The sequence below is a fragment of the Micromys minutus genome, assembly GCF_963924665.1.
Source record: "Micromys minutus genome assembly, chromosome: 29".
Taxonomy (NCBI): Eukaryota; Metazoa; Chordata; class Mammalia; order Rodentia; family Muridae; genus Micromys; species Micromys minutus.
In genome coordinates this window covers 14,482,932-14,510,888 of record NC_137964.1, presented here as the reverse complement: position 1 = coordinate 14,510,888, position 27,957 = coordinate 14,482,932, and the positions used below count along the sequence as shown (strand labels likewise).

At 51.3% G+C, this 27,957-nt stretch overlaps 1 protein-coding gene across 2 annotated transcripts; it reads left to right on the top strand.

Annotated features, from left to right (window-relative positions):
* Nucleotides 1-528: 528 nt before the first annotated feature.
* STX1A (syntaxin 1A) lies at nucleotides 529-26,336 on the top strand (the record flags this gene model as incomplete). Of its 2 annotated transcripts, XM_080941297.1 has the most annotated exons (10): nucleotides 529-558; nucleotides 12,860-12,937; nucleotides 13,253-13,352; nucleotides 16,923-16,997; nucleotides 17,692-17,765; nucleotides 17,867-17,975; nucleotides 18,422-18,495; nucleotides 21,262-21,399; nucleotides 24,632-24,742; nucleotides 25,411-26,336. In XM_080941297.1, the coding sequence occupies 10 exons, from the start codon at nucleotides 529-531 to the stop codon at nucleotides 25,486-25,488; spliced, it is 867 nt and encodes a 288-aa protein (XP_080797423.1). In that variant the 3' UTR covers nucleotides 25,489-26,336. The 2 variants fall into 2 exon arrangements, with proteins under 2 accessions (XP_080797423.1, XP_080797422.1); XM_080941296.1 differs by lacking the exon at nucleotides 25,411-26,336 and having other exon boundaries at nucleotides 24,549-24,677.
* Nucleotides 26,337-27,957: the final 1,621 nt, after the last annotated feature.

Here is a 27,957-nt window from a genome sequence, read left to right as displayed (position 1 = left end):
TGAGGCAATCAGTCCAAGAAGGGATTTTAAACCTGACATGGAGGCTCATGTCTGTAAAGCCTGTACTCCTGTGGCTGAGGTAGGAACTTGAGTTCAAGACTAGCCTGGGCTACACAGTGAGACTATCATTAAGACAAGTGGTAAGGGTTCCACTCCAGCAGATCCAGGGGATAGGAAGGACTCCACCGGTCAGGACCCAGGGTTAGATAATGGGTGACTGAGCAGAAGTGGGGGCTGGGGCACAGGAGAGCCAGGGAGTTGGAGGCACATCCAGATAGAGAACACTAGTTGATGCGTGGAACCAGGTGCATAAGGCTGGGTTTGTACCCCTTTGCGCTCCTGGGGGCGGAGCCCTGGGCGGGATCTATCCGGGCGTGGAAGGGTGATGGGCGTGGCCAGCTGGGGTTGGGCTTGGGGGTCCCAGGGACTGGGGCGGGGCGCGGGCTGGCGCTGCGCAGCCGCGGGGCGGCATCCGCGCATGCGGGGCTTACTCGGTTGCAGCCGGCGCCTACTGCCACTCCCGGGAGCATGAAGGACCGAACCCAGGAGCTCCGCACGGTGAGTCCGATCCCCGCGCGCCGCTCACCCCGCGCCTTGTAATTCTCCATTTGGTTCCGGCATGCCACGGGGACGCCCACAAGGGGACGGAGAGAACCTTGCAAGCCTGGGGGACCCCCGAACCCCCATGGGAGTCTCACCCCTCCGATCTACTTCTGGTCACGGACTTGAGCTCTTCAGCGCCGGGACTGATGGCTAGAACCCGGGGTTTTAAGGAACTTTTTGGGGCGCTCCTGTTTGGGGGCGATTGGAGGGCTGTTATGGGGTTTCGGTGGCGGGATGCAAAATCGTGACCTGTTCTTCGCCCGCTTGTCACCGTCCTTGCACTGTCCCCTGGAGGCTGATCCTCGGCTCCCTCCTACCCCCCTGGCCAGAGTTCCCCTCCCAACCCCATCCTTGGGCGCGCTGCGGAAACGAGGCCGCCCGGTGGGGGTGGCCTCTGCGGGAGCCGTCTCTTGGGGCTCCCCATCACCTGTGGCTCCCATCACCTGTGGCTCCCGGTTCACCCCGGTCGCTTTAGTGATCCCCGGCTTGCTCTGAATTCAAGGACTCAACCGTATCTACCCTTGGTCCACCTTTGGGCTTCTAGGCAACCCAAGCTGTCATTGCGCAGACCCTTCCCGGATCTCCAGGTCTAACTGCGACCTGAGTCTATTTTCCTACCTGTGTGACGGAGGCCTCTGGGGTGTGGCTCTTGGGGCGGGGTTTTGAGAGGAGTAGAAGGCAGTAGATAGGTTCTATCAAAGTCAGAGCCCACGGTTCTTCCATCATGAGACCCCAGTCGCCTACTTTTAACACACAGGGGAGTGTCCTTTCTCTGGCTCCAGACTATAAGAGGGACAGAAATTAAGCTCTCTCGTGGGAGGGTAGATAAAGGCGCTTTATCAGATTGTCTCCTGTGATTCCTCAGCAAGCCCCACCCGTTGATTTCTGGGTGCTCCCCCCACCCAGCTGGGTGGCTTCCTAGAATCCTCTTGTGCCCCACTTACAGCCCTCCATAGAAAGTTTTGTTTGGGGTCTTTTGACCAAATGGCTGTGATTTCTGCCTAGCTTTCCCATCTGTGCCTGGATCCCCCTACCACAATACGGGTCATGTCTGTGCTCTCCAGTCTAGCCTTCATCCTGTTCCCGACCTGCAGCCGACCCCCACATGCCTTCAGACTTGCATTATTCTTGGCTGGATGCCCAGTGCCTCATCTATTTCAAAGGAAATAGACAGCCTTTCATGTCATATATAGTCTTTAAGCACTTCCCCCACCAGCCCCTTGTCACTGCCCTCAAGTTTCCTGTGTTTTTATGTTTTATGTGTTTTTATTGGTTTTTTGGTTTTTTGTTTTGTTTGGGGGGGGTGTTTTGTTTTGTTTTGTTTTGTTTTGTTTTGTAAAAGGTTTCTCTGTAGCCCAGGCTGGCTTGGAACTATGTAACCCCGCCGGGTCCTAAACTCAAAGCAGTCCTCCTGCCTCAACTTCATGAGCTTCATGAGATGACAGCACGCACCATCGTGTCAGACTGGAGCCAAACTTGAATGAGCTAGCATGCCCAGGTGATAGACGGTAATGACATGGCCGTGCCCATGTTGGGGCACCCAGTGTGACCGTCAGAAGTGTTTGACACCCAGTGTGACCATCACGTGTGTTTGAGGGAACCAAGTGCCCATGAACACAGGCCTCCCTTTACGACAGCAGCCTTTCGCTTACCAGTCTTCAGCCTTTCTGCCAAAGCTGAAATGGAGGCACAGCCAAAGTGGCCCAATTGTTTGTTAGTCGATCAGGGTCAGACAGCTTGGGTCATAAAAAGCTTGAACCTAGAGCTGTGCCTTCAACACTGTCCTGGGTAGCCCACTTAGAGATGACAAACTTGACTTCAAACTAATGCTACATGGATTCCACTCCATCCGGGCATCAGATCGGCTGGAGACAGTGCTCTCAGCCTGCTGGCCTTGTCCGGTTGCAGGGGCGGGGGTTCTTAGGTTCTTAGCTGTCCCAAGCCAACCTGGGATGAAATACCTTGGTTGGGGGTGGAATAGTCTGGTGGCCTGCTGCCATTCTTAGAAATCCTTCGCTCTCCTGTCCCGGAGTTCCGGTTGTGAGATGCCAACAGCACACTCGCAGCTAGAAAGGTAGCTTAGCTTGTAGACATTTGCCTAGCATAAACCCTGTGTGGGGGGGGGGTGCAGCTTCCAGTCACGTCAGCACTCCCAAGCTGGCGGCAGAAGGACCCTGGATTCACCATCATTCTTAGCCTCACGGGGATCCATGAGAAATGAAAAGGGGGAAAACTCAACACCCAGCTTCTTGGAGCTTGAAGAGAGGTCCTCAGGTTTCCGATGGTGGCTGGATTTTCAGGAGCCCCGGAAACCCCAGGAGTCAGGGTTTTAAAAGCAGAGTCACCAAGAATGGAGACACTGGTGCTGATGCTGCTGGGTATCTGTGTGCCTGCTCCAGCCTTCCCTCCCCTTCCCTCCCCTTCCCTCCTCTGCCTCCTCCTCCTCTTCCTCCCCCACCCAGCACCACCACATTTGGAAGGAAGGAGAAAGAAGGGAGCTTATTTATAAAAGTCACACTTGGGGAAAGAGCTGGCTTGCTTCCTCGCTGCTGTGCTGTAGGCTGGGCCTGGCCCTCTAGCCATCCTCAGCCCCGCCTCTCCCAGATCTGCAGATTGCACATGAGAATCGATCCTGAAGGGGCCAGCAGGGCCCCCTGGCCCTAGCCTTGTAGATAGACCTATGGAAGTTTAACCCCTCCGGAGCCAAGACTAGTCCAGGATCACACAGCTAGAAAGAGTCGAGGAGTATAGTATTTTCCTAACATGGGATGTAAAGAGGCCTCCTCCCCAGAACTCAAAGGTCTCCCTCTTCTCCTTCCTTCCCTTCACTTGTGAGAGAAGAGCTGATCTTAAACTTGTTATGTAGCCAAGGATGGCCTTGAACTCATGATCTTGCAGCCTCGATAGGATGGATAGCAAGCACGCAGGCACCCGCACACATATTCTCTTTCTCTCTCTCTCTCTCTCTCTCTCTCTCTCTCTCTCTCTCTCTCTCTCTCTCTCTCTCTTTCTTTTTCTCCCCTTGATGCAGATTTACTAAGCATCCCAGACTGGCCTGGAATTCATTATGTAGCTGAGGGTAGCCTCAGACTACATACAGTTCTTGTGCTTCCGAGTCCCAGTGTTGGGATTTCAGGCGTGCACGGCTGCAGGCTCAGTTTATGTGGAGATTGGGGTAGAACTCAGGGCTTCCCGCATGCTAATCATACAGCTCTACCAAGTGAGCAACAGCCCCAGCCCCAGGTCTTCATTTTCTTCCCGAGAATTCTGGAACTCATCTTCCCGTTCTAACACAGAGTTTCTAGATCACTAATCACGTTTCTGTGGGGCTGGCATGACACAGGGACCCACTACGGGCAGTAGAGGATTGGTGTGGAGGGGTAGTCAGAGCAAGCCAGCCTGAAAGTAGGTAAGAGACAAATGTGTGGCCCAGATGGAGCTGGACTTCTGAAGGCGGAGTCAGTAATCCCAGAGGAGGGGCTAGTGATGGAAAGAGAATTTAGACCTTCCCCCAAATGAAAGATTTCAGCGCCAGACCTGCTGTGTCTTCTGGTACATGCCTGTCATGCATGTACTCGGGATGTTGGAGCAGGAATATCTCAAATTCAAGGTCAACCTGAGCTACACTGTGAGTTCAACATCAGCCTTAGCAATGTAATGGGACCCAGTCTCAAATAAATATGTAAAAAAAGGAGTCAAGAGCACCTGTTATGGCTGGGCCATGGTGGCACACACCTTTAATCCCAGCACTTGGGAGGCAGAGGCAGGTGGGTCTCTATGAGGTCGAGGCCCACTTTATCAACAGAGTGAGTTTCAGGACAGCCAGGGCTCTTTTATCTTCCTGGGCACCGGGCACACATGTGGTACATATATGTGAGCAAAATACACACATAAAATCAAATAAATAAATCTAAAAAATATGTTAAAAATATAAGACCTGTGATGTAGCTTACTGCAGCCCCTGCCTAGAATCCACCAGTGAGGGGCTGGGGGCGTGGCTCAGTGGTAGAGCCCCTGCCTAGAATCCCCCAGTGAGGGGCTGGGGGCGTGGCTCAGTGGTAGAGCCCCTGCCTAGAATCCCCCAGTGAGGGGCTGGGGGCGTGGCTCAGTGGTAGAGTGCTTGCCAAGTATGTATGATGCCCTGGGTTCAACTGTAGTATCCAAAAAATTTTAAAAGGTGGGAGTTAGAAATCAGGACCCTTCACACCTGGTACCCATGTTCCATGAGACATAGGACAGGCTGAACTTTCTGGAAGAAGAAGCCCAGGGTTTCCTTTTTCCTTCCCTACCACGAGTCTCCTGCTCTTCTAGGTACCATCTCTGTCTTATGCTTAATTGAGCTTAATCTGTCTTCTTGTTGGTAAGATGGAGCGGACACTGGCTAAATATAGTGGCACAGGCCTGTCATCCTGAAACTTAGGGGATGGAGACAAAAAGATAGAGAGTTCGAGGCCATCTTTCGTTCCATAGCAGTTAAAGCAGACCTGGGCTACATGATACCATGTCTCAGAAAAAGAGAGGAAAGAAGGAAGGAAGGAAAGCAGACATTAAAATGGAGCTGTTCTACCTATAGGTGACAGTGGACAATGTATGGTTTCTGTGCTCCTTTGCAGCTCCTTAGGAGAGGGCCCAGAATGCATTCTACTTGTGTATCTGGAATGGTTTACAGGACCGTCTAGTCCAGTGGTTTTCAACGCTGAGACCCTTTAATACAGCCCGCTTGGGGTGCAGTGAACCCCCAACCATAAAATTGCGTTCGTGGCTACTTCATAACTGTCATTTTGCTACTATTATGAGTCGTAATGTAATGACGATTCTGATATGTGACCCCTGTGAAAGGGTCATCCGACATCCCAGGGTCACAACCCACAGACTGAGAACCACTAATCTAGTCAAACCACTGTTTTTACACAAACATAAGCTTGGAAGAGGGCCAGGAGTTTATTTAAGGGTGCACACCAGCACAGCCCCTTTCTGGGGTCTGTGGAGGTCACTGAGCCTGGGCAGGAACCTTGAGTTGGAATTGCAGGAATCACTCAGCCCCAGAGGTGGAGACAGGAAGCTAGGCTTGACTTGGGAGTGTGCTTTTCTGGGGACCAGACTGCCTTTATATCCCTGTCTGGAGCTTGGGCCTCTCTACACTAGCGATACTGACTTTGATTAGTCACTAAAAAGAGGAAGGGAAAAAGAAAATAACCCTGTAGGTAGACAGCCGGGCTGGCTGGGCTCAACAGATGAATCAACCCCGCTGGCTGGCCTGCTGCCATCCCCCAGCCTCTGCGCCTCCCAGAGCAATCACACTGGCTTCCTGGAGAAAAAGTGTCCTAGAATACGGGAGTCTCTGCCAGGAAGACCACGTAGACTGTCCTCAACACCGCTAGGGACAGCTTCCGGCTTCCTGTCCTCGGTGGCTCTTGTGACCTCAGTGGCCCTATCGTCATTGGTGTCTTTGCTTGGAAAGGCACTGGCTCCCAGCCCTGCAAATTCCTGGAGGTCAGGAGGTCGGAGTGTTAGGGGCAGGGGCGGTTCTCTCCTTCCACCTCTGCGTGGATCCCAGGGATCCAACTCCAGGTTCCTGTGGGAAGGGTTTTCTCCATCTGAGCCATGTCACTGACCGAGGCTGGCGTCTTATACGGAGGACACCTCACAGAAGTCAGTTCTTTTTATCCAGTAGGTGGGTTGAACTTGGGTCATTGTGCATTGTGGCGAGCCACTAAGACAATTCACTTGCCCAGGGAGGATGTGTGAGTTTCTTTATGTTTGCTTCACAGATGGCTTAGTTGTTGTTTTTTGTTTGTTTGTTTGTTTGTTTGTTTTTTGTTTTTTTGTTTTTTTGGTTTTTTTTTGAGCAAGATTTTGCTGTAGCCCAGGCTATCCTTAAACATCTTTTGATTTTTCTGACTTTGACTCCAGCATGCTGAGATTAGTTAGTTATACTGATTTCAGTGGAGACTGTCATGTTTGTTTGCAGTACTGGAAATCATTCTCAGGACATTATACATTCTAGACAGGGGCTCTACCACTGAGCCACACCCTCAGCCCCTCACTGGGGGATATTTAGATTATGTGGGTATATGCATGTGTATTCAGGTGTCTCAGGATTCCAGAAGAGGGTGTTGGATCTCCTGGAGGTGGAATTACTGGCCCTGTGAACTACCTGATGTGGGTGCTGAGAACTGAACTCAATCAGCCTTCATCTCCAGTTAAGAGGCCATTCTTGGCCAGTGGGATGGCTCAGCAGAGTAATGTTGAGTTTTTAGCTGCTGAGCCATCTCTCCAGCCACCTGGGAAAAAAAGATTTTTAATTCTTCTCCTAAAGTGTCCTGGATATGAATCGGGGTCAAACAAAACAAAGCAACCAGGGGACAGACTACAAAACCTGCCAGGAAGAATCAAAATGTTAGAATATGTGAAAGAGAGGGAAAGCCTGGGGGTTTGTGTCACGCAGCGGACCGTGGAAGCAAGGGGAGTTCTGTGCATTCAAGGCTAGCCTGGGCTACATAGCAAGACTCTGTCTCATAGAACACAAAAGGAAGGAAGAAAGGAAGGAAGGAAGGAGGTGAAGATTTTCCCATGTTTCTGGTTTGGGGCTCCTGATCACTGAAGGGTTTCAGTTTTGACAAGAGGGCTCTGGAGAAGGGCCAGATTGGCAGCCAGGGAGCTGTATGCTCACTGGGGCTTGTCTATTTAATTGTTTCAAGGTCTCATGTAGCCCAGGCTGGCCTTGCTTTGTAGCAGAGGATCATCTTGAACTCCTGGTCCTCCTGCTTCCACCACCCCAAGTGCTAAGATCACAGACATGCACCACCACATTCAGTTTATTGGGTGCTGGGGATCAAACCCAGGGCTCCCTTCATGGTAGGCAAGCAGTCTGCCAACTGAGTCACCTTCCTGGTGCATGGGTAACCACCGTGTGTTCATGTATCATGTCCATCCTGCTCCAGGAAGAAGGCAGGCCAGGATAGCCAGCTGAGCCAGGTAACCTGATTTTGTTTTGGTCAAGAATGTGTGGGGCTGGAGAGGTGGCTCAGCGGTTACGAGCACTGACTGATCTTCCAGAGGTCCTGAGTTCAAACCCCAGCAACCCCATGGTGGCTCACAACCATCTGTACTGAGATCTGATGCCCTCTTCTGGTATGTCTGAAGACAGGTACAGTGTACTCACATAAAATAAATAAATACATCTTTTTTTGTGTGTTTGGTAGGAACATCATAGGCCATATCCGTAATCCTACTGCTAGGGAAACGGAGACAGAAAGATGGGAGTTGGAGGCCAGCCCTGTGGGTAGAGACCCTGACTCAAGAAAACCCAGAATGAGAGAGGACCAAACAAAGGAAACAGGGTAGCTCCTTCCTGTGTCCATCCTCTAACCTTAAGGACCAGGCAGGGAGGGTTTGAGGGTTTCCTTGGGAGGAAGTATTAAGTGATTGTAATTTTTTAAAAGCTGTTTCAATTTTCTCTCTTCTGTATGCCCCATCTTCCCCCCTCCCTCACCCCAGGGTATTGTGGGGACGCATGCTGGCTATGGCTGTGTGTTGAGGTCAGAGAACAACTTCATACAGCTCTCTCTGTCCATCCACCTCCCTGTGGGTTCTAAGGATCCAACGAGGACCATCAGACTTTGCAGCAAATGTGTTTACCTGCTCAGCCACCTCAGTAGCTCCTGCCTTGTTTTTAAGCCAGGGTCTCTCTTATTTCTTCAGCTTGACTGCTTATGTGTGTTTGTATGTTTCCAGTGGCTTCTTCTGGCCCCGACTCCCTCCCACCCCCCCCCCCCACACACACACACCATAACCATGCCGAGATCTCAAATAATGGCCACTGCATCCAGATTTTTTTTTTTTTAAATGTAGATTCTGGGAATTGAACCCAGGTAGTTGAACTCAGGTCGTTAGGAAAGCAAGGAGCTCTTTGACCTGCTGAGCCAGCCATCTTGGCAGCCCGTTGTTGATTATGTGATCTCTGGCTATATTAATAGAGTTAGACCGTCCATCTTGGCCAGCTTTTGTTTGTTTGCCTTTTTTTTTGTTTGTTTTTGTTTTTGATTTTTTTTTTTTTTTGAGGGTGGGGAGGGGTTCTCTGTGTAGCCCTGGCTATCCTGGAACTCACTCTGTAGACCATCAGGCTGGCCTCGAACTCAGAGAACAATCTGCTTCTGCCTCCTGAGTGCTGGGCTGGATGATGTGTGCCCAGTTTTTGACACTGCTCAGACTACAGCGGGTTTATTTGTGTACTGTGCTACAGAGGACAGAGGCAGGACGAAACAAGACTTGGGTCTCTGTAGAAGAAAAGGAATGCACACTCCAGTCGAAAAGAGAAGGGCAGGGAAAACACTGGCAAGACCGTTAGATCTCTGATACAGCCACCCTAGGGAGAAGGCGTGAACGGATTCTTTAGAGCACAGAACCCAACCACAGGGAAGAAGAGACTGCCAAACAGCGGTGCCTTCCAGATGTGAGCAGAGCCCTCTGGGTAAGGTGCTGATGGAGCACTCTACCATAGAAGGCATACAGGCAAAGGGGAATCTCTCCTCGGGTCCCTGAGGGCATGAAAGTGTGGTTGTGGCTCCCATCAGGACACGAGTAGTGTTTGGGGAACCAAAGGAATGAGGGAAGTTCCCCTGGGGGAGGGAGCGGAAGTCCGGGGGTGGGGGGGAAGCAGAGTGGATTACAGGGGTAGGAAGATGTTCATAGCGACTGTGTAGATTCTGGAAAGAGAGGAAAAGAAACAGAAAGGTACTAGTGAGAAACTCTGAAGGAACAAGGCAGGGATGTCTGGCTTTATTTTTTCATTTTATGGTTTTTGTTTGTTTGTTTGTTTTGTTTTGTTTTGTTTTTTTCAAGACAGGGTTTCTCCATTGTAGTTCTAGCTGTCCTGGAAGTCACTCTGTAGACCAGAGATTCCTCTGCCTCTGCCTCTCAAATTCTGGGATTAAAGACACAGGCCACCACTGCCCAGCTGATGGCTAGCTCGAATTGTCAACCTGACACAACCTGGGAAGAGACTTAATCTTCAGAATGTCTATATCGGTTTGGCCCATGGACAATTCTGTTTGGGGCTGTGTTAAGTTTATGTGGCAAACCCCAGCCCACTGTGGGTGGCACCATTTCTTAGGTCCTGAACTGAATAAAGGTGGATGGTTGTGAGCCACCATGTGAGTACTGAGAACTGAACTCAGGTTCTGTGCAAGAGCAACACGTGCTTTTAACCACTGAGCCATCTCTCTAGCCCAAGTTCTTTCTGCTCTTTACTACATGTGATGTGCTTGGCTCTCTCAAGCTCCTGCCACTATGACTTTTGTCACCTGGAATTGTGAACTAAAGTAACCCCTTTCTCCACTGAGTTGCCTGCTCTCAGGACATTCATCACTTGAGAGGAAAGTTAAGACAGGAAGAAAGACTTGGGAAAGATGATTCCTGTGGACTTTGGCCTCAGGGTACTTGGGAGCAATGACAGGTTTTCACTACAACGGGGAGGTCTGACCCACACCTTCTGATTGGCCTTGGGGCCACTCCGAAAGACACCTTCAGAGTCTCCCCTAAAATGGTACCTTTCCAACTTTGCCCTCGTGGATGAGGTCTGGCCATTTCCCTGCCAGTCTCCAGTCTAGTCCAGCCCTCGGGAGCTGGTGGGAATAGTAGGTCAGATTCTAGAGAGGTCAAGTGCCTGTGTGAGGGATGGCAAAGTGAGGTATAGAGAGGTACCAGTCCAGTGCCTGTGGCCCCAACAAGGGTGGAGCAGGGGGCTCAGCAAAGCTGGCACATGGGTTCTGGGGTGTTAGTGATAGAACCCAGGGCTTCATGCATTGTAGGTCCTCTACCAACTGAACTCTTTTTAGTGCAAATTTTTATTTTTAAATTTTTTAGTATATATTTATGTCTCTGAGTGGTATGTCAGTCACTACTTGAGTGCAGTGCCTGCAGAGTCCAGCAGAGGGCGCCAGATCCCTCACAGCTGGAGTTGCAGTGGTTGTGAGCTTCCTGTTGTGAGTGCTGGAAACCAAAACTCTGATCCTCTATAAAATGCAATGTGAGATCTTAGCTGATGAGACAACGCTCCGACGCCATTTTAGTCTTGTGATACAGCATCACATGCAGCCCAGGCTAGCCCTTAACTCCCCAAATAAGGATGGCCTTTATGTTCTTGCTTCAGCTTCTGGAGTTTTATTGGGATTATAGGCTGGGCTAGCTTGCCCAGCTTTGGACATTCCCAGGCAAGGGAACTGGAAACTGGATATAGTAGTTAATGACTAGGACCTAGGAGATGGAGGCAGAGGGTCAGGAGTTCAAGGCCATCCTCAGTTTCACATTGAGTTGGTGGTTATCTTGAGCTAAATGAGACCCTATCTCAAAAATAAAAATAAAGGAGCAGGCAAAATGGCTCAGTGAGTAAAGGGGCTTGCTGCTAAACCCAGTGACCTGAGTCTTATCCCCAGGACCCACATGGTGGAAGGAGAGGACCAACTCCTACGATTTGATCTCTGGCCTACAAGGTCAGGAGCGTACTTACCTATGCCTGGTGTATGCATGCATTCCTGTATGTACCACAACTATATGTAATATTTTTAAATTAAAAATGTTAAATAACTAAGAAAAAAATCAAAGGCGATAGAACATTCTCCTTCTGCCTTTCCTGGTACCCCCATCCTTTCCTGGGACCCAGAGCTTGCAAGAGGCTAAATGACAGGAGCCCCAGTTCTGTTGCTCAGGACCTGGCTGGCTGCCTGGTGATAGGCAACAGGCTGTGCCATGCCTCAGTTTCCCTACAGAGTGCCCTGTGTGACTCAACCCTGGATCCAGGAATGGCCCCTAAGTGTGACAATGGTTCCTTGTCTGTAGGATGGGGGAGGGATGGCCACCTGGTGGAGTCCACAGGCACTCCAGGGGAAGGAGCAGAGTGGGGGTTTATTTTAGCTGCCCGGGGGAGGAGGTGTGATCTGTAGATGGGAGGGGCCCCTCAGAGCTGCCTCCAGAGAAGCTTGGAGCGGCTTCCTCAGCGGGTCCTGCTTTGACTACGTAATGGGGCCCGAGGAGATGCCTATGTTTTGTTCTAAGCCTCTATCCCCACTTCACAGTAGAGCATCAGTCTTGGAGCATGGTATGTCCCTGAGCCAGGCTTTCTCATCTACCCGAGTCATGTTGAGAAAAGCAGGCAGTACCCTCTGTAGTGAGCAGTGAACCATGGCCCTTAGGGTCACGCTGGTGGACCTTGGCTGTGGGAAGGACATTGGACTGGCCAGTTCATGACCCTGGCTGACTCCAGATTTGTTGGGTAGGATGACCATGGCCAGGGCTGGGGAGATTGCTCAGCAGTTAAAATGCTTGCCCCAGAAGCAAGAGAACCCGAGTTCAGATCCCTGGAACTCATGCCATATGAGTGTGGCAGCCCGCCCGTAAATCCAGCCTCAGAAGGAAGAGACAGGGCAGCCTTAGAGCAAGCTGGCTAGCAAGACTAGCCACATGTAATCAGCAAGCTCTGGGCTTGATTGAGAGACCCTGCCTCAATCAATAAGGTGGATGCATAGTGGAAGACATCAACTTCAGGCACACACACATGTGCAAATATGCATATGGCATCACGCACACATATACATGTGCACACACATATGAAATGGAAAAGGAAAAAAAATAACTATGGACAGAAGAGAGAAGTCTAGTAATTATTCCCTAGCTTGTGATGGTGGGTTTTTTTATGACTGCTTGTGGGACATTGGGACCAACAGGTCTTGGAAACACAGCTCCATTTTAATTGAGAAGCAGGCATGGTGTGGCACACGCCCATAATGCCAGCATTTGAGAGGCTGAGGTAAGGTCAGGAGTTTAACCATAGCCCAGGCTACAAAGTGAACCACTGTCTAAAAACAGCAAAGCAAAGACTGCTGGTTCCGGAGAGCAGGGAATCCTGGCTTGCAGGGAGTCCGTGAGACAGAATCTGGAGACCCCAGCCAGGCTCAGACTCCATTAACTCAGACAACAACCTATTGGCTGGCTTCAATTTTAGGGACCACCGGCATGGTGACCTAGTTTCTTAACTACTGGAAGGGGACATGAGTCTGTCACCCAGTTGACAGGCAGATCCTCTCTACTGTGCTGGGTGCCTAGGGACCCTCCAGGTGGCATTGTGGCTGAAAGCGTGTGGGACACAGGTTGTCTCCCAAGAGGAAGATTAATGGCCAAAGAGCTACGTGTGAAGATGTCTCATAGTTTGGGATCTTGAGGGGTCCGTGCATACTCACGTGTATTCAACCCTGTTCAGGCCAAGGACAGCGATGACGACGATGATGTCACTGTCACTGTGGACCGAGATCGCTTCATGGATGAGTTCTTCGAACAGGTGGGAGCCAGGCTTCTTGATGTCCCCTCTTGGACCTACCATTTCTCACTCATGAGCCAGTGCAGGGCTCTCACGCACCTAACCCCTGCTCGCCCTCATCCCCCTCACCCCATCCCCCTCATCCCCACCCCAGGTGAGGGTGCTCCAGTGTGAGCCAGTTTGAGGGTGAATAGGCCAGTGCTTAGCAGAGTCTATGCTTAAGGTTTTCCAGCTGCTGTTACCCAGCTCCCAGTGCCGGCCATCTTTCCTCTGATTTCCTACTATTTTCCTCTAACCACCCCCACCACCCCCACTACCCCCCCCCCCCGTCCACAGGTGGAAGAGATCCGGGGCTTTATTGACAAGATTGCCGAAAACGTGGAGGAGGTGAAGCGGAAACACAGCGCCATCCTGGCCTCCCCGAACCCCGATGAGAGTAAGCGAGAAGTCAGGGCTCCTGAGTTCCAGCTACCCTGCCCTGGGCTGTGCTGGGCAGTGGGGTGTTTGACCTACTACATGTGTAGAAGACAGGGTTCCCGGCACTGACCCAGTGCTGGAGTTACCTCACTCTCACCTGTAGCCACTGGCTTGCTGTGAAGGTTGGCCGTGACCAGGGATTGGCGTGACATATCTGTGATCCCAGCAGGTGGTAGTTGAAGGACTCCCCAACCCAAAGTTTCAAGGTCATCCTGAGCTACAAAGAGAGTTTCAGGCCAGCTCCACCCTCTGCAGCTACCTGGTTTTTCCTTAAGGGCACAGGAATGGCAGGCAGCTCTTCTGGGATTACTAAGGAAGAGCCCCATGAAGAGCTGGGTAGGTGGGTGGATGGATGGATGGATGGATGGATGGATGGATGGATGGATGGATGGATGGATGGATGGACTGATGGAGGGGAAAGTAAGGTTGCCTGATGAGTTGGAGGCTGCCCAGCCCAGCCCCACCCTTCTTGCCTCTCCAGGGAGCAGATGGCAACTCTGAGGTAGCTCTCTGACCAAGCAGGCAGAGCTTCCTGTGGGATCTGGCACCCTGCCGCCTGGTAGCTCAGAGCCCTGCATTCTCACAGCTCCAGGAAGTCAGTCACCTGTCTCCCTTCACAGGAGCAGTCAGTCCTAGACAGGGCCCCTTGACCCTTGACCTGGCTTCAACACTCCTGTTGAGACTGTGTGTGTGTGTGTGTGTGTGTGTGTGTGTCCGTGTGTGTCCTCCGCTCGTGAATGTCCGTGTTCAGGGATGTGTGCCGGTAGGTGGGCTTCCAGGACCAGAGCAAACTGTCAGGTGTCCTCTTTGCCCACCATGCCTTGTGTTTTGCTTGGTTTTGTTTGTTGAAATACTGTCTCAACCAGGCGGGTGGTGCTAGCGGCCCACGCCTTTAATCCCAGCACTCCCAGGGCTGCTGCAGAGGCAGGTGGATCTCTGTGTGTTCAAGGTTAGCCTGGTCTACAAAGCTAAAACAGTCAGGGCTACACAGAGAAACCCAGTCTCAAAAAAAAGAAAAGAAAAAAAAAAAAAAAACAAAGAGGTGGGGGGGGGGGGGATTCAGACCAAGCTGACCTCTCTTTGTTATTTTGTTACTATTTTTAGAATTTTTTTTTGTTACTGCACAAGGTGTTTTGCCAGCATGTTTGAAGGTGTAAGGTGTGCATGCCTGGTATCCAAGGAGGCGAGAAGAGGGCATTATGTCTCCTGGAACTGAATGGAATTAGCATGTGGGTGCTGGGAACCGAACCTAGGTCCTTTTAGCCATTGAGCCATCTGTCCAACCCCCTTCCCCCCTTGCTGTTTGTAAAAGTTACATTTTTCTTTATTTTATTTGTATGTGGTGCTAAGATGTGTGAGTGTACACATTCAGAAGCCAACCTGAACTTTCAGGGCTCAGTCCTCTCTGTCCACCGTGTGGGTCCCAGGTATTAAACCCAGGCTGTGAGCCTTGACGACAAGCTCCTTTACCTTCTGATCCAGCTCACAGCACCCCCAGGCTGGTCTTGAAATCACTAAATTGGACCTGATACACCTTAGTCCGAGTCTTATGTGCTGGGATTACAGGCACATGCCCCTACCCCTGGTGCTCTGTTCAGACAGTGATTGGCAGTTGATTTGCACCAGATTGCTGGGGTCCAGCTGAGACCCTCTGCCTGGGAGGGTTTTAACTGTAGGCCCACGGAGGCATTGACTGGCAAGTTCTCTGTCTCAGGGACCTAGGCTAGCCAGCCATTCATGCCTCCTGCCCTCCATGGTCACTGTTCCCTGCAGAGACCTATCCATCAGTGCATGTCTTCTGGGAGGTCCCAAGCCCCTATGGACAAGAGAAGGAAGGGGGGGGACCTTGTGTTCCCCTAGTTCAGGACCCGGTTCAATATGTATGAACCAAGAGCCATGACGTCAGTTGTATTTTCTGTGCCCCCTAGGAAGACAGAATGGAGTGTTTGTGATCTAAGGAGACATCTAGCAGAGAGAGAGGGAGGGACCACCCAGGACCATGGAAAGGGAGTCCGGTTACCTCACTTCATCTCTTTTCCTAAAGATATGTCCACAATGGCGAGGATGACGTGTGTGTCTCTGTCTGTGGTTATCTAGGTCACTGTGTGTCCCTGTGTGGGCTGCGTAATATGGTAATTTTGTGGTAAGAAGAAAGCAATGAGCTTTCGGGTGTAGCCCAGTGGAGGGAGAGTTTGGCTGCTGAGCGTGATGTTCTGGGTTCAATCTCCAGCAGCACATAAACGGGACACTAATGGCACATGTCCGTAGTCATTCTAGCATTTGGGGAGGTGGAAGCCAAGAGATTAGGAGTCCCGAGTCATCTCTAGCTACACAGCAAGTTTCAGGATAGCCTGGACTACATGAGGTTATATCTGAAGAAAAGGGGAGTCTGGCAAGGACCCTTCAGCTGCTGGGCATACAAACCATGAAACTACTCAGTTTCCTTTCTCAGCATCCCTGTGTGGCCTACAGAGTGGGTGTGGTACCCGGGCCAGGGTAAGATGCAGCCACTCACCCAGGGGAGGGGACACCTCACAGGGCTGTGGGGTGGGGCAGAGCTAAGGAGGGATCTGGACATGGGTATTGGTTCGGGGGCTTTCCTAGATCAATGCCGGCTCTCCTTCCTCCGGGGCTGCCATCGGCTGGGCTATTTTGGGTCTGAGCAAAAAAGGCTGAGATTGCAAGAGCAGCTGGTGACCAAGTTTCCTTTTGTTCGTGGGAGGAAGGCTCCCGCCTCCGCGGCGCAGAGCCCCCTGCGCTGTCTCACTCACAGTCCACCCTGTAGGTGGCTCTCCTTCCTGATACAGCGCTGCCATCACCCCTGAGCCCCATTCCCGGCGTGTACGGTAGCCAAGAACCTGCTCCCAGGTCCTGGTGGCTTCCTGGGAGAGCAGCAAGCTGAGCACCCTGGGGCCTCAGCCAGCCCAAGGTCACAGCTGTGGCTAGGACAACGGCCACTGTCTTCCTTTACCTCTAATCACCTCTCATGACCCCCAGTGACTTGTCACCTCCGTGACCTCCCCTCCTCCCCTGACCCGGGGGTATTATAGCTTTGAAACTGTTCTTCCGTTACTTCCCCCAAGCCCGCAAAACCAGGTGCCCCCTGTCTCAGACACTCAGGGCAGAACCACCTAGGAAGGATAGCTCTGTGAGGAGTTCAAGGTCTGCTGTTGCTTCTTCGACTGGGTAGGCAAAGTGGACCACTGTGCTCCGGGCCTGGTGGGTATCTTCATCTTCCCCTCCTGAGCCATCGGGTCCTACCCCGGCACCCGTTAAGTAAACAGTCCTAGGCACTCCAGGGAACGGGGGGGGGGGGGCACCAGAGGAGGAGAGCAGCTTCTTGGAAGGAGGTGGGAGAGAGGGCAAGGCTGTAACCAGGGTGGCCTTGGCCTAGAATTGCAGCTGTAGACCAAGACGCAGCCAAGGGAAGGAGGGAGATCACAGTGCTGGGTTTCGCTCAGCCCCCTCCATCCCATTCCTGGTGCTAGAGGCTGGGATCTACACCATGTCTTCTTCCCTCCCCCCATAGAAACCAAGGAGGAACTGGAGGAGCTCATGTCAGACATTAAGAAGACAGCGAACAAAGTTCGCTCCAAGCTAAAGAGTAAGTTGCTCTGGTGGCTGGGGACTTGGCTCAGTGGTGGCTGGGGACCTGGCTCAGTTGGTACAGTGCTTGCCCAGCCTACACGAGGCCCTGAATTAGATTCACAGAATCCCGTAAGTTGGGTGTGGAAACTCACACCCGTCTCCGAAAGTGGAGTTTCTGAGGATCAGGACAGCCTAGGCTACGTAGCTTGGTGACAGCTTGGGCTATATGAGAGTTATATAGAAATAATCAATTAAAATAATTTTTTAAAGTAAAAAAAAGAAGCCCACCCACAGAAGATTTATGCACGGACCAAATGTCTCTGCTCACAGACACGCATGCATGTCAGGTGGCCAGAGCTACTTAGGGGAACATGAGCTACAGGTGGTAGACACCTTGGCCTCCCCACCTTCCTCCACAAAAGAGGAATTATCAGGTCACAAAGTGGCCTGAGCTGCCAGACCCAGGGCAGCAAGTACGCCTGGGTTCGAAGGTGTGGGTGTGTGTGTTCACACACGAGTGTACACAGCTGCACACACCTCCCAGCTGTAAGGACTGATGTTGGTCCCACCTCCATAATTGTTTACAATTCGCCTTCCACGTGACCCCCATCCCTTGTGGTTGGGGAGGGGAGCGGAATCCTTGACTTATGGGTGGGGCCCGAGGCACCGAGGCAGGGTACTGCTCAGCGGCGCCTACCTTCCCACCCCAGGCATTGAGCAGGGCATCGAGCAGGAAGAAGGTCTGAACCGCTCATCAGCCGACCTGCGGATCCGGAAGACGCAGGTGCAGCGGGATGGCGAGGGTGGGCGGGCATCTGAGTCTCCGGATCCTCTGTGGAGCCCAATACCTACCAGTACCCCTGTCTCCCTGCCCCGGGCTCCCAGCACTCCACGCTGTCCCGAAAGTTTGTGGAGGTCATGTCCGAATACAACGCCACCCAGTCAGACTACCGAGAACGCTGCAAAGGGCGCATCCAGAGGCAGCTGGAGATCAGTGAGCTTGGGGCAGGGTCCGGGCTGGAAGGGAGGCCCTGTGACTGAAGAAGTGGTAAACGGGGCTCGTGGTTGGCTAAGGAAGTAGTGTGGGTTGGAGGGTTGGAGCCACGAGCAGGGAGGGCCTGGGGTTGTGGTTTGAGCCAAGTGGTGGTAGATGTGGCCCGTGGCTAGGGGCATCATATGAGTTGGAGGGGTGGTGCCATGAATAGAGTCTAGGTATGGAGTTAGGGCTACATAGGGTGGGGTGGGTAGGACCTCGAGGTGCGGATATAGCTTGGGGGGGTGAGGCCATTGGTGAAAGCTGGGGCTAGAGATGGAGTCAACTATAAGGGCCTGGGGGCGGGGCTTATAGCTAGAGGTGTGGTTGGGGTGGGGCTTTGGTTGGAAGCTAGAAGCTATTGAGCTCCCCCGGGAGGGCCTGACTTAGTGTGACCCCACCCATAGCTGGCCGGACCACGACCAGTGAGGAGTTGGAAGACATGCTGGAGAGTGGGAATCCTGCCATCTTTGCCTCTGGGGTGAGTGTGAACCCCTCCCCTGTTACCAGGACCCATTAACCACACCCCTCCACAGTACAGCGCAGTGTGTGAGCCAAACCCAGGGTCAGGGTAATGTTTGGATACGGCACCCGAATGAGGCAGAGTTTAGAGAAAGCCTGAATCGAAAGTGAAGGGAGGAAACCACATTGAGGGTCATGTAGATGTCAGTGGCAACGGTGAAATTCAAGACTTGTATTCAGGTTAAAATCAGGTAAAGAAGGTTGCTGCCAGGCCTGACCACCTGAGTTGGATCCCTGGGACTGAAACGGTAGAAGCGGAAAACTGCAAGTTGTGTGTACACACACACACACACACACACACACACACACTTATTACACAAAGTAATAAGGAAAGTCTTACTGCCAGTTCAGAGCCAACCAGGGCACTGAGTAGTCACGGTGCAGCGTACCTTTCATCCCGACCCCGGGTGGGTGGAGGGAGGAGGAGTCCCTATCATCCTTGGCTCTACGGCAGAACTGTATGTGACCCTACCTAAAAACAAACTGTGTACCTGTAATTCCAGCAGTGAGGGGGCAGACCCGGCCAAAGCTGAGAGCTCACTGGCCAGCCATCCTAACCAAAAGGGCTAATTTCTGGTTCATCGTGAAGACTGTCTCACTGAGGCAGGGCTGACAAGGTGCCTAAGAAGGGAGAGGAAAGCAATGCTAACTGTGCCTTACAGCATGACTTCCGTCCCCAAGAGCCCCCTGGGGGGAGGAGAGAACTGGCTTCCTTCTCAGAGTTGCCCTCTGACTAGAAGCAAGCTGTAGAGTGTTACGCTCCACACATGCAAACAGATGCAGACAGATGTAGAAACATTTTCTTACATGGTGACATAGAGAGTGATAGAGGAGATACACAAACACACACACACACACACACACACACACACACACAATTATTATTTTTTAATCCCAGAAAACTAGGGTTCAGTTTCCAGTACTTACATGACAACTCACAACTGTCTGTAACTCCTATTCCTCCAGGGGACCTGGCACACTCCCCCCCCTTATACACACACACTCACACAGGGAAAACACAATGCATGTAAAATAAAAATAAATGTTAAAAAAGAAAATAAATGTGTAGAACACCCCCCCTCAAAAAAAAAAAAAAAAAAAAAAAAAAGGGCTGGAGAGATGGCTCAGTGGTTAAGAGCACTGACTGCTCTTCCAGAGGTCCTGAGTTCAATTCCCAGCAACCACATGGTGGCTCACAACCATCTGTAATGGCATCTGATGCCTTTTTCTGGAGTGTCTCAAGACAATGACAGTGTATTCATATATACACAAAATAAATAAAATCTTAGAGAGAGAGAGAGAGAGAGAAAAAGAGAGAGACCGGAAAAACAAAACTGGGCTGTAGCACGATTGTTAAATAAATTAAAATAAATTACATTCTTACCTGCCACTATGAAACCTGGGACTCAGTTCTCTGCACTTTCTAAAACCCAGCATGGTTGCAGGCCTGTAATTTCAGCACTAAAGTGGTAGAGGCAGGAGAATTAGGAGATGAAGCTTATTTTGGGCTATATAGCTTGTTCCAGGCCAGCCTGGGATTCATGAGATCCTGTCTCAAAAACAACCCAATAAGGGCCAACAGGATGGCTCAGCAGGTAAAAGCACTTGCTGCTAAACCCAAGTATGTGGGTTCAATGCCCAGGACTCTCTTTGTGAAAGGAGAAAATTGACTCCCATCTGGCTTCCACATATGTGCTGTTGGACATGCTTGCATAAGTATACATATATATACAATAAGTAATGAATGCATTTTTTTTTTTTTTTTGCAACAGGGTCTCACTGTGTAGCCCTGGCTATCCTGGAATCTTTGTATAGGCCTGGGTAGTTTGGAACTCAGAGGTTGGCCTGCTTATGCCTCTCGGGGTCTAGGATTGAAGGTGTGCACCACATGCCTGCCATAATAAAGCAGTCACTTGGTGAGCACTAACTGTGTGGGGGAGTGTCATCAGCTCCTTATTTCAGGCAGGAATTGAGTCATACACAGAGACTAATTAGCAATAGTGCCAAACAGGAGGTTGGAAAGGCTGTGGCTGCTGCTTTTGGGAAACCTTTACTCATCCCAGCTGCCTCCCTCCTTGGCCCCTATTCTAGTCTCATTTCTGTTGCTGTGAGGGGAAAAAAAAAGCCCCAACACAGAGCAACTCAGGGGACAGGGGTCATGTTTAGCTGACAGGATTGAAGCAGCTAGTCACATCGCAGTCAAATGGAGAGAAAATAAATGTTTGCTTGCCTAGTGCCCAGCTAGCTTTCTCTTCACATAGTCCAGGATCTTCTGTGTAGGGAATGGCACCACCCATAGTGAGCTGGGTCTTCTCACATCAGTTAACATTGGTAATTAAGACAGTCCTTCACAGACATGTCTCTACCTCATTGAGATGAGACTTTCTTCCCAAGTGACTTTAGTTTATGTGAACTTGGCAAAACTAACTATCGAGCCTGGAGAAATGACTCTGTGGTCATTACAAATGGATTAGTCCTTGCTGCTCTTCTAGAAAACATGAATTTGGTTCCCAGCATCCATGTCTGATAGCTCATAACCACCCGTAACTCCAGCTCCGGGGCCTCCAACATCCTCTTCTGACCTTCTCAGGCACCGCACTTGTGCATATACCCAGACAAACAAATATGAATAGATTTAAAAACAAACAAACAAAAAAAAATGACAGCCTCCCTTGTAGTCCAGCCCTTCCCCTCAGCATCAGGGTCCCTCTGCCCTACCCTGTAGATCATCATGGACTCCAGCATCTCGAAGCAGGCCCTCAGTGAGATCGAGACCAGACACAGTGAGATCATCAAGCTGGAGAACAGCATCCGGGAGCTGCATGATATGTTCATGGACATGGCGATGCTGGTGGAGAGCCAGGTGAGGATCCTCGTCTCCGGTGTTGGCCTCTGGCCCCCAGCAACATCCAGGGCCACACTAACCCCTTCCCTTTCCACCCAACACGCTGCCCTGCCCGGGAGGGACAGAGCATCTTCAGGTAACTTGTACTGTTATAAGAGCCTCCGGGGATCTGGTTGCATGACTCTGCTTGGTCCCCTAGGCCCTGCATGGCCCCATCCCTCACTCCAGTCCTGTCCTGGCTTCATGAACTATGTCAAGGGCCACTATAGACTGGCTGCTTTGCTAGGAGCAGAAGGCGTAGCAAGGAATTGGGCAACTGAGCGGTGCTTACACAAGTGAATGTCTATTGGACGGGAGAGGGTAGCTTAGCCTCTAATAGAACAATGGATTAGTCCTTAGTGCTGAGAGCTCGGGAGAGTCCTAGGTAGGAGTGTTCAACATATGGCCTAAAAGTTGAGATTGTGTGTGTTTGTGTGTGCACATGCATGCTTGCGTGTGTGCGTATGTGAGTGCACAGACCTTATATTTTTTGAGACAGGGTCCCTTATTGAATCTGGAGTTTACCAAATCAGTTATACTGGCTACCCAGCCAGCCTCAGATCCTCCTGTTTCTAGCTCCCAGAAGTGGGGTTACAGGCACGTGCCACTATGCTTGACTTCTTACATGGCTGCCAAGGATCAAAACCCAGGTGCTTGTCAACTGAGTCAGCCCTTGATTACAAGTTTTTTTCCTTTCTTTCTGCTTCTTTATTTTTATTTTTTGAGACCTTATCTTGCTGACTAAGGACTTGACCTCACAGAGATACTATTGTTTCTGTTTCCCACATGCTGGGGTGAAAGGCCATGCCCATGGCATAGTATATATTCATTCATGGGGCTGGAGAGATGGCTCAGCGGGTAAGAGCACTGACTGCTCTTCCAGAGGTCCTGAGTTCAATTCTCAGCAACCACATGGTGGCTCACAACCATCTGCAATGGGATCTGATGCCCTCTTCTGGTGTGTCTGAAGACAGCAATGGTGTACTCACATACATAAAATAAATAAAAATTTTAAAAAATATATATTCATTCAGGACTTGGTCTACACAAGGCTTCCTTTGCCCCAACAGACACACATGTATGGTGGAAAGGGACCAGCTGGGAGTGGCTCCCAGGAGCAGTGAGAAGTGGCACCCAGCTGAGGGACCAGCAGTACCAAGCTCTCAGCAAGAGGCTAAGGTTGAGGAGAAAGGAGGACTGTGGACTCGGGTGGTCAGGGCCAACCCAAAGGAGACAGACGAGGTGGTAGCTGGTAATGTCGGATGTATGAACAAGGCTATTCATGTATTTGTTTGGCTCTTAGCGGATGTGTTTTGTTTTGGAGACATCTCATTTATGTCACGACAGCCTCAAACTTACGCAGCCTAAGATGACCTTGAACTTTGTGTGTTTTAAATGTGTGACTGCTCTGTGTGCACACCTGCATGTAGGAGAGGGTATCAGATTCCTATGTAAATGGTTGTGAGCCAACTTCTGGTGCTGGGAATCTGGAACTTCCTGGACCCTAGAAGAACACCCAGTGCTTTTAACTGCTGAGCCAGCTCTCCATCCCAACCCTGGACTTTTTTTTAGAGTTTTTATTTATCATTTCAATGTGTGTGGGTGTTTTGTCTGTATACATGTCTGGGCACTAAGTGCCCAGGGCTTATGGAGGACAGAAGAGGGTGTCTAATCCCCTGGGACTGATGTTCTGAATGGTTGTGATCGGCCATGCGGGTGCTGAGAATTGAACCAGGGACCTCTGTAAGAGCCTCCAGTGTTCATAACCACTGAGCCATCTCTCCAGTCTAACACTCAACTTTTTTATTTAAGAAAAAGGGTTTTTTTTTGTTTGTTTGTTTGTTTGTTTTTTAATATCTGCTTGCAGGAGAAGCGCAAATTCTCTCTTTTGATCATGTGGGGCCAAGGGTTGAACAACACTTGGTAGCAATCAGCTTTTATCCTCTATGGCACCTTACCTTCTGGACCTTGAACTACTATTCTCTTGCCTCTCCTTCCCAAAGGATGGGCTCACAGGGCTGTGTGACTATATTCAGTGGACATGATGCTGGAGGTCAAATGTGAGCCTCCCCACATTCTAGGCAACCACAACACAACTGAGTTTGCTTCTGAGACAGCGTTTTCCTCTACAGCCTTGGCCTCAAACCTAAGGAGGTCCTCATCCCTGAGTGCTGGGATTACAGGGGTGAGACGCCATGTCTGGCTTTGTTGACGTGGATCTTATTGATTTAAAAAAAAAAAATTTTGGTTTGGTTTTGTTCTTTTGCCTTTGTGAAATAATCTTGCTGTTAAGGCCAAGCTAGACTTTGAAGTCAGGATCCTGTCTGGGTCTCTTCAGTGCTAAACTTTTAGCTGTCCTCACACCTAGCTTTGTTGACGTTTTGTTATTGTTTGTCTCTCTGTCTGTTTTGGTCATGGTCTTCAGGTATGTTGTGATTTGTGATTTCTTTTACCTTTGTAAGAAAGGGTTTTGTTATGTATCCTAGGCTAGCCCTTGAACTCCTGCTCTTGTTGCCTCAATCTCCTGAGTGCTAGGCTCACAAATCATGCCTGGCCAGACCAAGGGTCCTAGGTGTAAGTGTGACATGAGTCGTGGGCAGGTCTGTGGAAATGGCTGTGTTTGCTTGAGAAACCCTCAGGAGAAGTCCTCAGACTTAGACTGAGACCCAACATGGTTGTAAGTCTTGTGGGGCAGGGTGGCACTCAGATGAAGGACATGGCTCTAAAGAGGACGGTAGGGGCTGGCCAGAGAGTTTCAACGTTTGAAGACAGAAGACATGAGGTTTCCTGAACTGTCCCCCTAAGGAAAGGGCAGAGGCTAGCCCATGCTTACCTGGTAAGCTTTGGCCAGGGAAAGTACAGACTGTGACCCACCCACTCCTTCCCTGCCTTTGCCTGGCATTGTCCATTTCCTGGGGTCACAGCTGACCACCCTCTGCATGGTCCTCAACCTTGTCTGAGACTGCATGGCCAATTCCACCCCCCAGGATGGCGGCTGTTTGGGAAAGGTGGTGGCTGCTCCTGCCATGTCTTGTACTTGGGATACTTTGGCCAGGTACCTGGCCTGGTGGCACAGTTGAGAAGCTACATGCCCTCCTCACACAGCTCTTCTCTCTCTCTGACTTCAGGGGACTTTCCCGAAGCCCTACCCTGCGCTCCCTCCTGGTCCTGAGGCGGGAGGCCTGGACCTTGGGTACCCCTGGTCCTGCAGGGGGAGATGATTGACAGGATCGAGTACAATGTGGAACACGCCGTGGACTACGTGGAGAGGGCTGTGTCTGACACCAAGAAAGCCGTCAAGTACCAGAGCAAGGCACGCAGGGTCAGTGGCCAGCTCTGCCTAAGCCCATGCCCTGGAGAGCCCCCAGACTGTGGGATCTGCCTCCCCCCCCACCCCACCTTATCCCATTTTCAGAAGCTTCAACCATAGCCTTCACTTCATTAACAATCCATCTCATCCTCTATCTTAGCCCTGACTCTCCAGACTCCAATCCTCATTTTACTTATTTTTGGTTGTTTTCTTTGTTTTGTTTTAATTTGTTCCTTACTGGGGATAGATGGAACTCAGGATCTAGCAAATGCTAGACGAAAGCTCTCCCACTGAGCCACGCCCCCAGCCCCTCACTGGGGGATTCTAGGCAGGGGCTCTACCACTGAGCCACGCCCCCAGCCCCTCACTGGGGGATTCTAGGCAGGTGCTCTACCACTGAGCCACGCCCCCAGCCCCTCACTGGGGATTCTAGGCAGGGGCTCTACCACTGAGCCACGCCCCCAGCCCCTCACTGGGGGATTCTAGGCAGGTGCTCTACCACTGAGCCACGCCCCCAGCCCCTCACTGGGGGATTCTAGGCAGGGGCTCTACCACTGAGCCACGCCCCCAGCCCCTCACTGGGGGATTCTAGGCAGGTGCTCTACTCTTCAGCTCTAGCATGAACCTTCATTCCAGTTTCCCCACTGCTCCTCTAAAGCCTGCCTTTTGTGTCCCTGCAGAAGAAGATCATGATCATCATTTGCTGTGTGATTCTGGGCATTGTTATCGCCTCCACCATCGGGGGCATCTTTGGATAGAGACCACCCCACCCTCCGCTCCATTCTGGATGGGTCTCCCTGAGGAGGCCCCTGGCTGCTGCACCTAGCTGGGTTGCCCTCCCCACTCCTGCCTTCTGGCTGGGAGTCCTTTTCCCTCCCATCCAACACTGCTCCCTCTCTGCCATGAGGCTCCCGTCCCTACCACCCTGCCCCAAGCCGTGTCGTGTGCATGATCTTGTGACAGTGTGTGTCTGTACAAGAGGCAGAGGGGAGCAGGATTGGGAACAGCCAGAGGGGCTGGGTACAGGCCAGTGTGGGCAAGACTCGGGCCCTGCCCAGGTCCGCCTTTCTTCAGGCCTGGGGTCTACTCTTCCCTGGGACGCAGGCTCCTTTCTGGACCCCAACCTTGCCCTTACTTGCCCTGCCCTCTGGCTTCTCCAGCTCTTCCCACCATGCCAAGGCACCTGGAGGGTGGGACCAGCTGGTCACATGGTGCTGCTTTTCAGGTTAGGGGTGGGGATAGCTCAGCACTGAGTCTTTGTTAGTTGCCCATTGAGAGGAGGCTCAGGGTACCATGGCTGCTGGTGTGTTAGGAGTACCCAGTACCCCCTCTTTGGACAAAGCCTGACAATGTCTCTGGCCTCAGCTACCCTTACCACAGCCCTGGCTGGGCCTGAGCCTAGTGCTCCTTTGCTAAGAAGTTTAGTGGTGCCATCTCCAGCCTTGCTTTGAGCTGGAGAGGTGAGGCAGGCCATAGTCTTCAGCCTGCAGTCTAACGGGCATGTTAAGTTGTGGCCAGAGCTGCATGTTGGGGACAGCGGTTCCCTGCTCCCTTTATGCTCTGAAAAGCCAGGTGTCACTTTGAGCCTGCAGACTCACCCTGCCCCTCTCCCACTGATGTGCCACGTGGTGTCAGGTGTACTGGATGCAGTATTCAGCAGCCAGCTGGGGAGGGGGATCCCCACTCCCTCCCCTGCCGTCTTGGGGCTTCTCAGAGTCAAAAATGTACCCCCTGCCCCGGGACCCCTTTCTCGTCCACAGGCAAGGAGTATGCATGCGATTGCATGCAGCGGGAGCTGGGGCCGTGTCTGTGTGCCCCCTTTCCCTCAGCTTTGCTCCTGCCCAGTGACTGTGACCACTGTCCGTGCTGCCTTCTCACGGCCACCTCCCTTTCCCCCTTCACCAAAGGTCTTGGTACAACCAGCTGCCCATTTTGTGAGATTTTTATGTAGAATAAACATTTGTATCTGTAGTGAGCCTCTGTTTGGAACTTTGTTTTTCTGCCTGCAGTATAGGGGATGTGGGATCAACCATGGAAGTGCTGATAGGGAAGAGGCTCAGAGATGAAGGATCGCTCCCCTCAACACACAGGCCTTCATTTGCCTCTGGGTGGTCAGGGGTTTTTGAGACAAGCCCCAAACCCCACTTCCTTACTTAGAGGGAAGCCAAAGCCCTTGCTTATCAAGGTCTCACATCTTTATGAATGTTTTATCAGCATGCATGCGTGTGCCTGGGGCTCTAAGAGGTCAGAAAAGATGGATAGTCTTAGACCCCATGTGGGTGCTGGGAACTAATCCCAGTTTCTCTGCATAAACAACAAATGTTCGTAACCACTGAGCCATCTCTCTACCTCAGAGATCTTGTTTTTTTAAGTTTTACTTGTTTTAAGATACAGTTTCACTAGGTAGCCAAGGTTGGCTGTTCTAGAACTTACTATATAGTCTAGGCTGGCTTCAAATTCAGAAATCTGCCTGCTTTGCTTCCCAGGTGCTGGGATTAAAGGGAACACCTCCACACCTGGCCATTCATGTGTCTGACATGAGTATGTCTGGCTTTCACAGCCAGGAGAGTGCTGGATCCCCTGGACCTGCTATAATAGGTGTTACATGCACCCAATGTGGGTTATAGAGAGCAGTAAATGACGGTAACCACTGAGCCATCTCTCCCGCCCCTTAAAGAAAAGGTGCACATGTGTACTTGTGTGGAGAGATCCAAGGACAACTTTGGTCCTCACCTTTCACCTCGTTCAAGGCAGGCAGTATCTCGTTCCCTGGGTATATGTGACCCAGAGGATCGGGGCATCCGGCCCCACATGGGTTCTGGGCATCCGACTTCATTTGCTTGGCAGGAACTACCCAGTGAACCTAGGTCTGGGATCTGGTCCTTGGGAGATGCCCTTCCAGGGGTTAAGGCCGTAGGCCCCTCACCCTCCCTCCCTGTTCAGCCCCTTCCTGCTATGCCAATCTCCTTCCTAGAGCTCACAGAACATAGCTAGCAAATGTCCTCAGCTCCCCACTTCCCTCTCTTGCCATCTTGGATGGCTGTTGGATCCCACACATCCCAGAGCATATACCTCAAATTCCCAAACCCCATTGCCAATCCTGTGTGTAACAAAGTGACAAGCAAGATGAGTCCTGATTCAGGGACCCACCTATGCCCTTCGAAAGCTGCAAGAATGCTTCTGTCCATTCCAGGCCTGTGAATGCAGCTCTTGCCTGGGAGCCATGT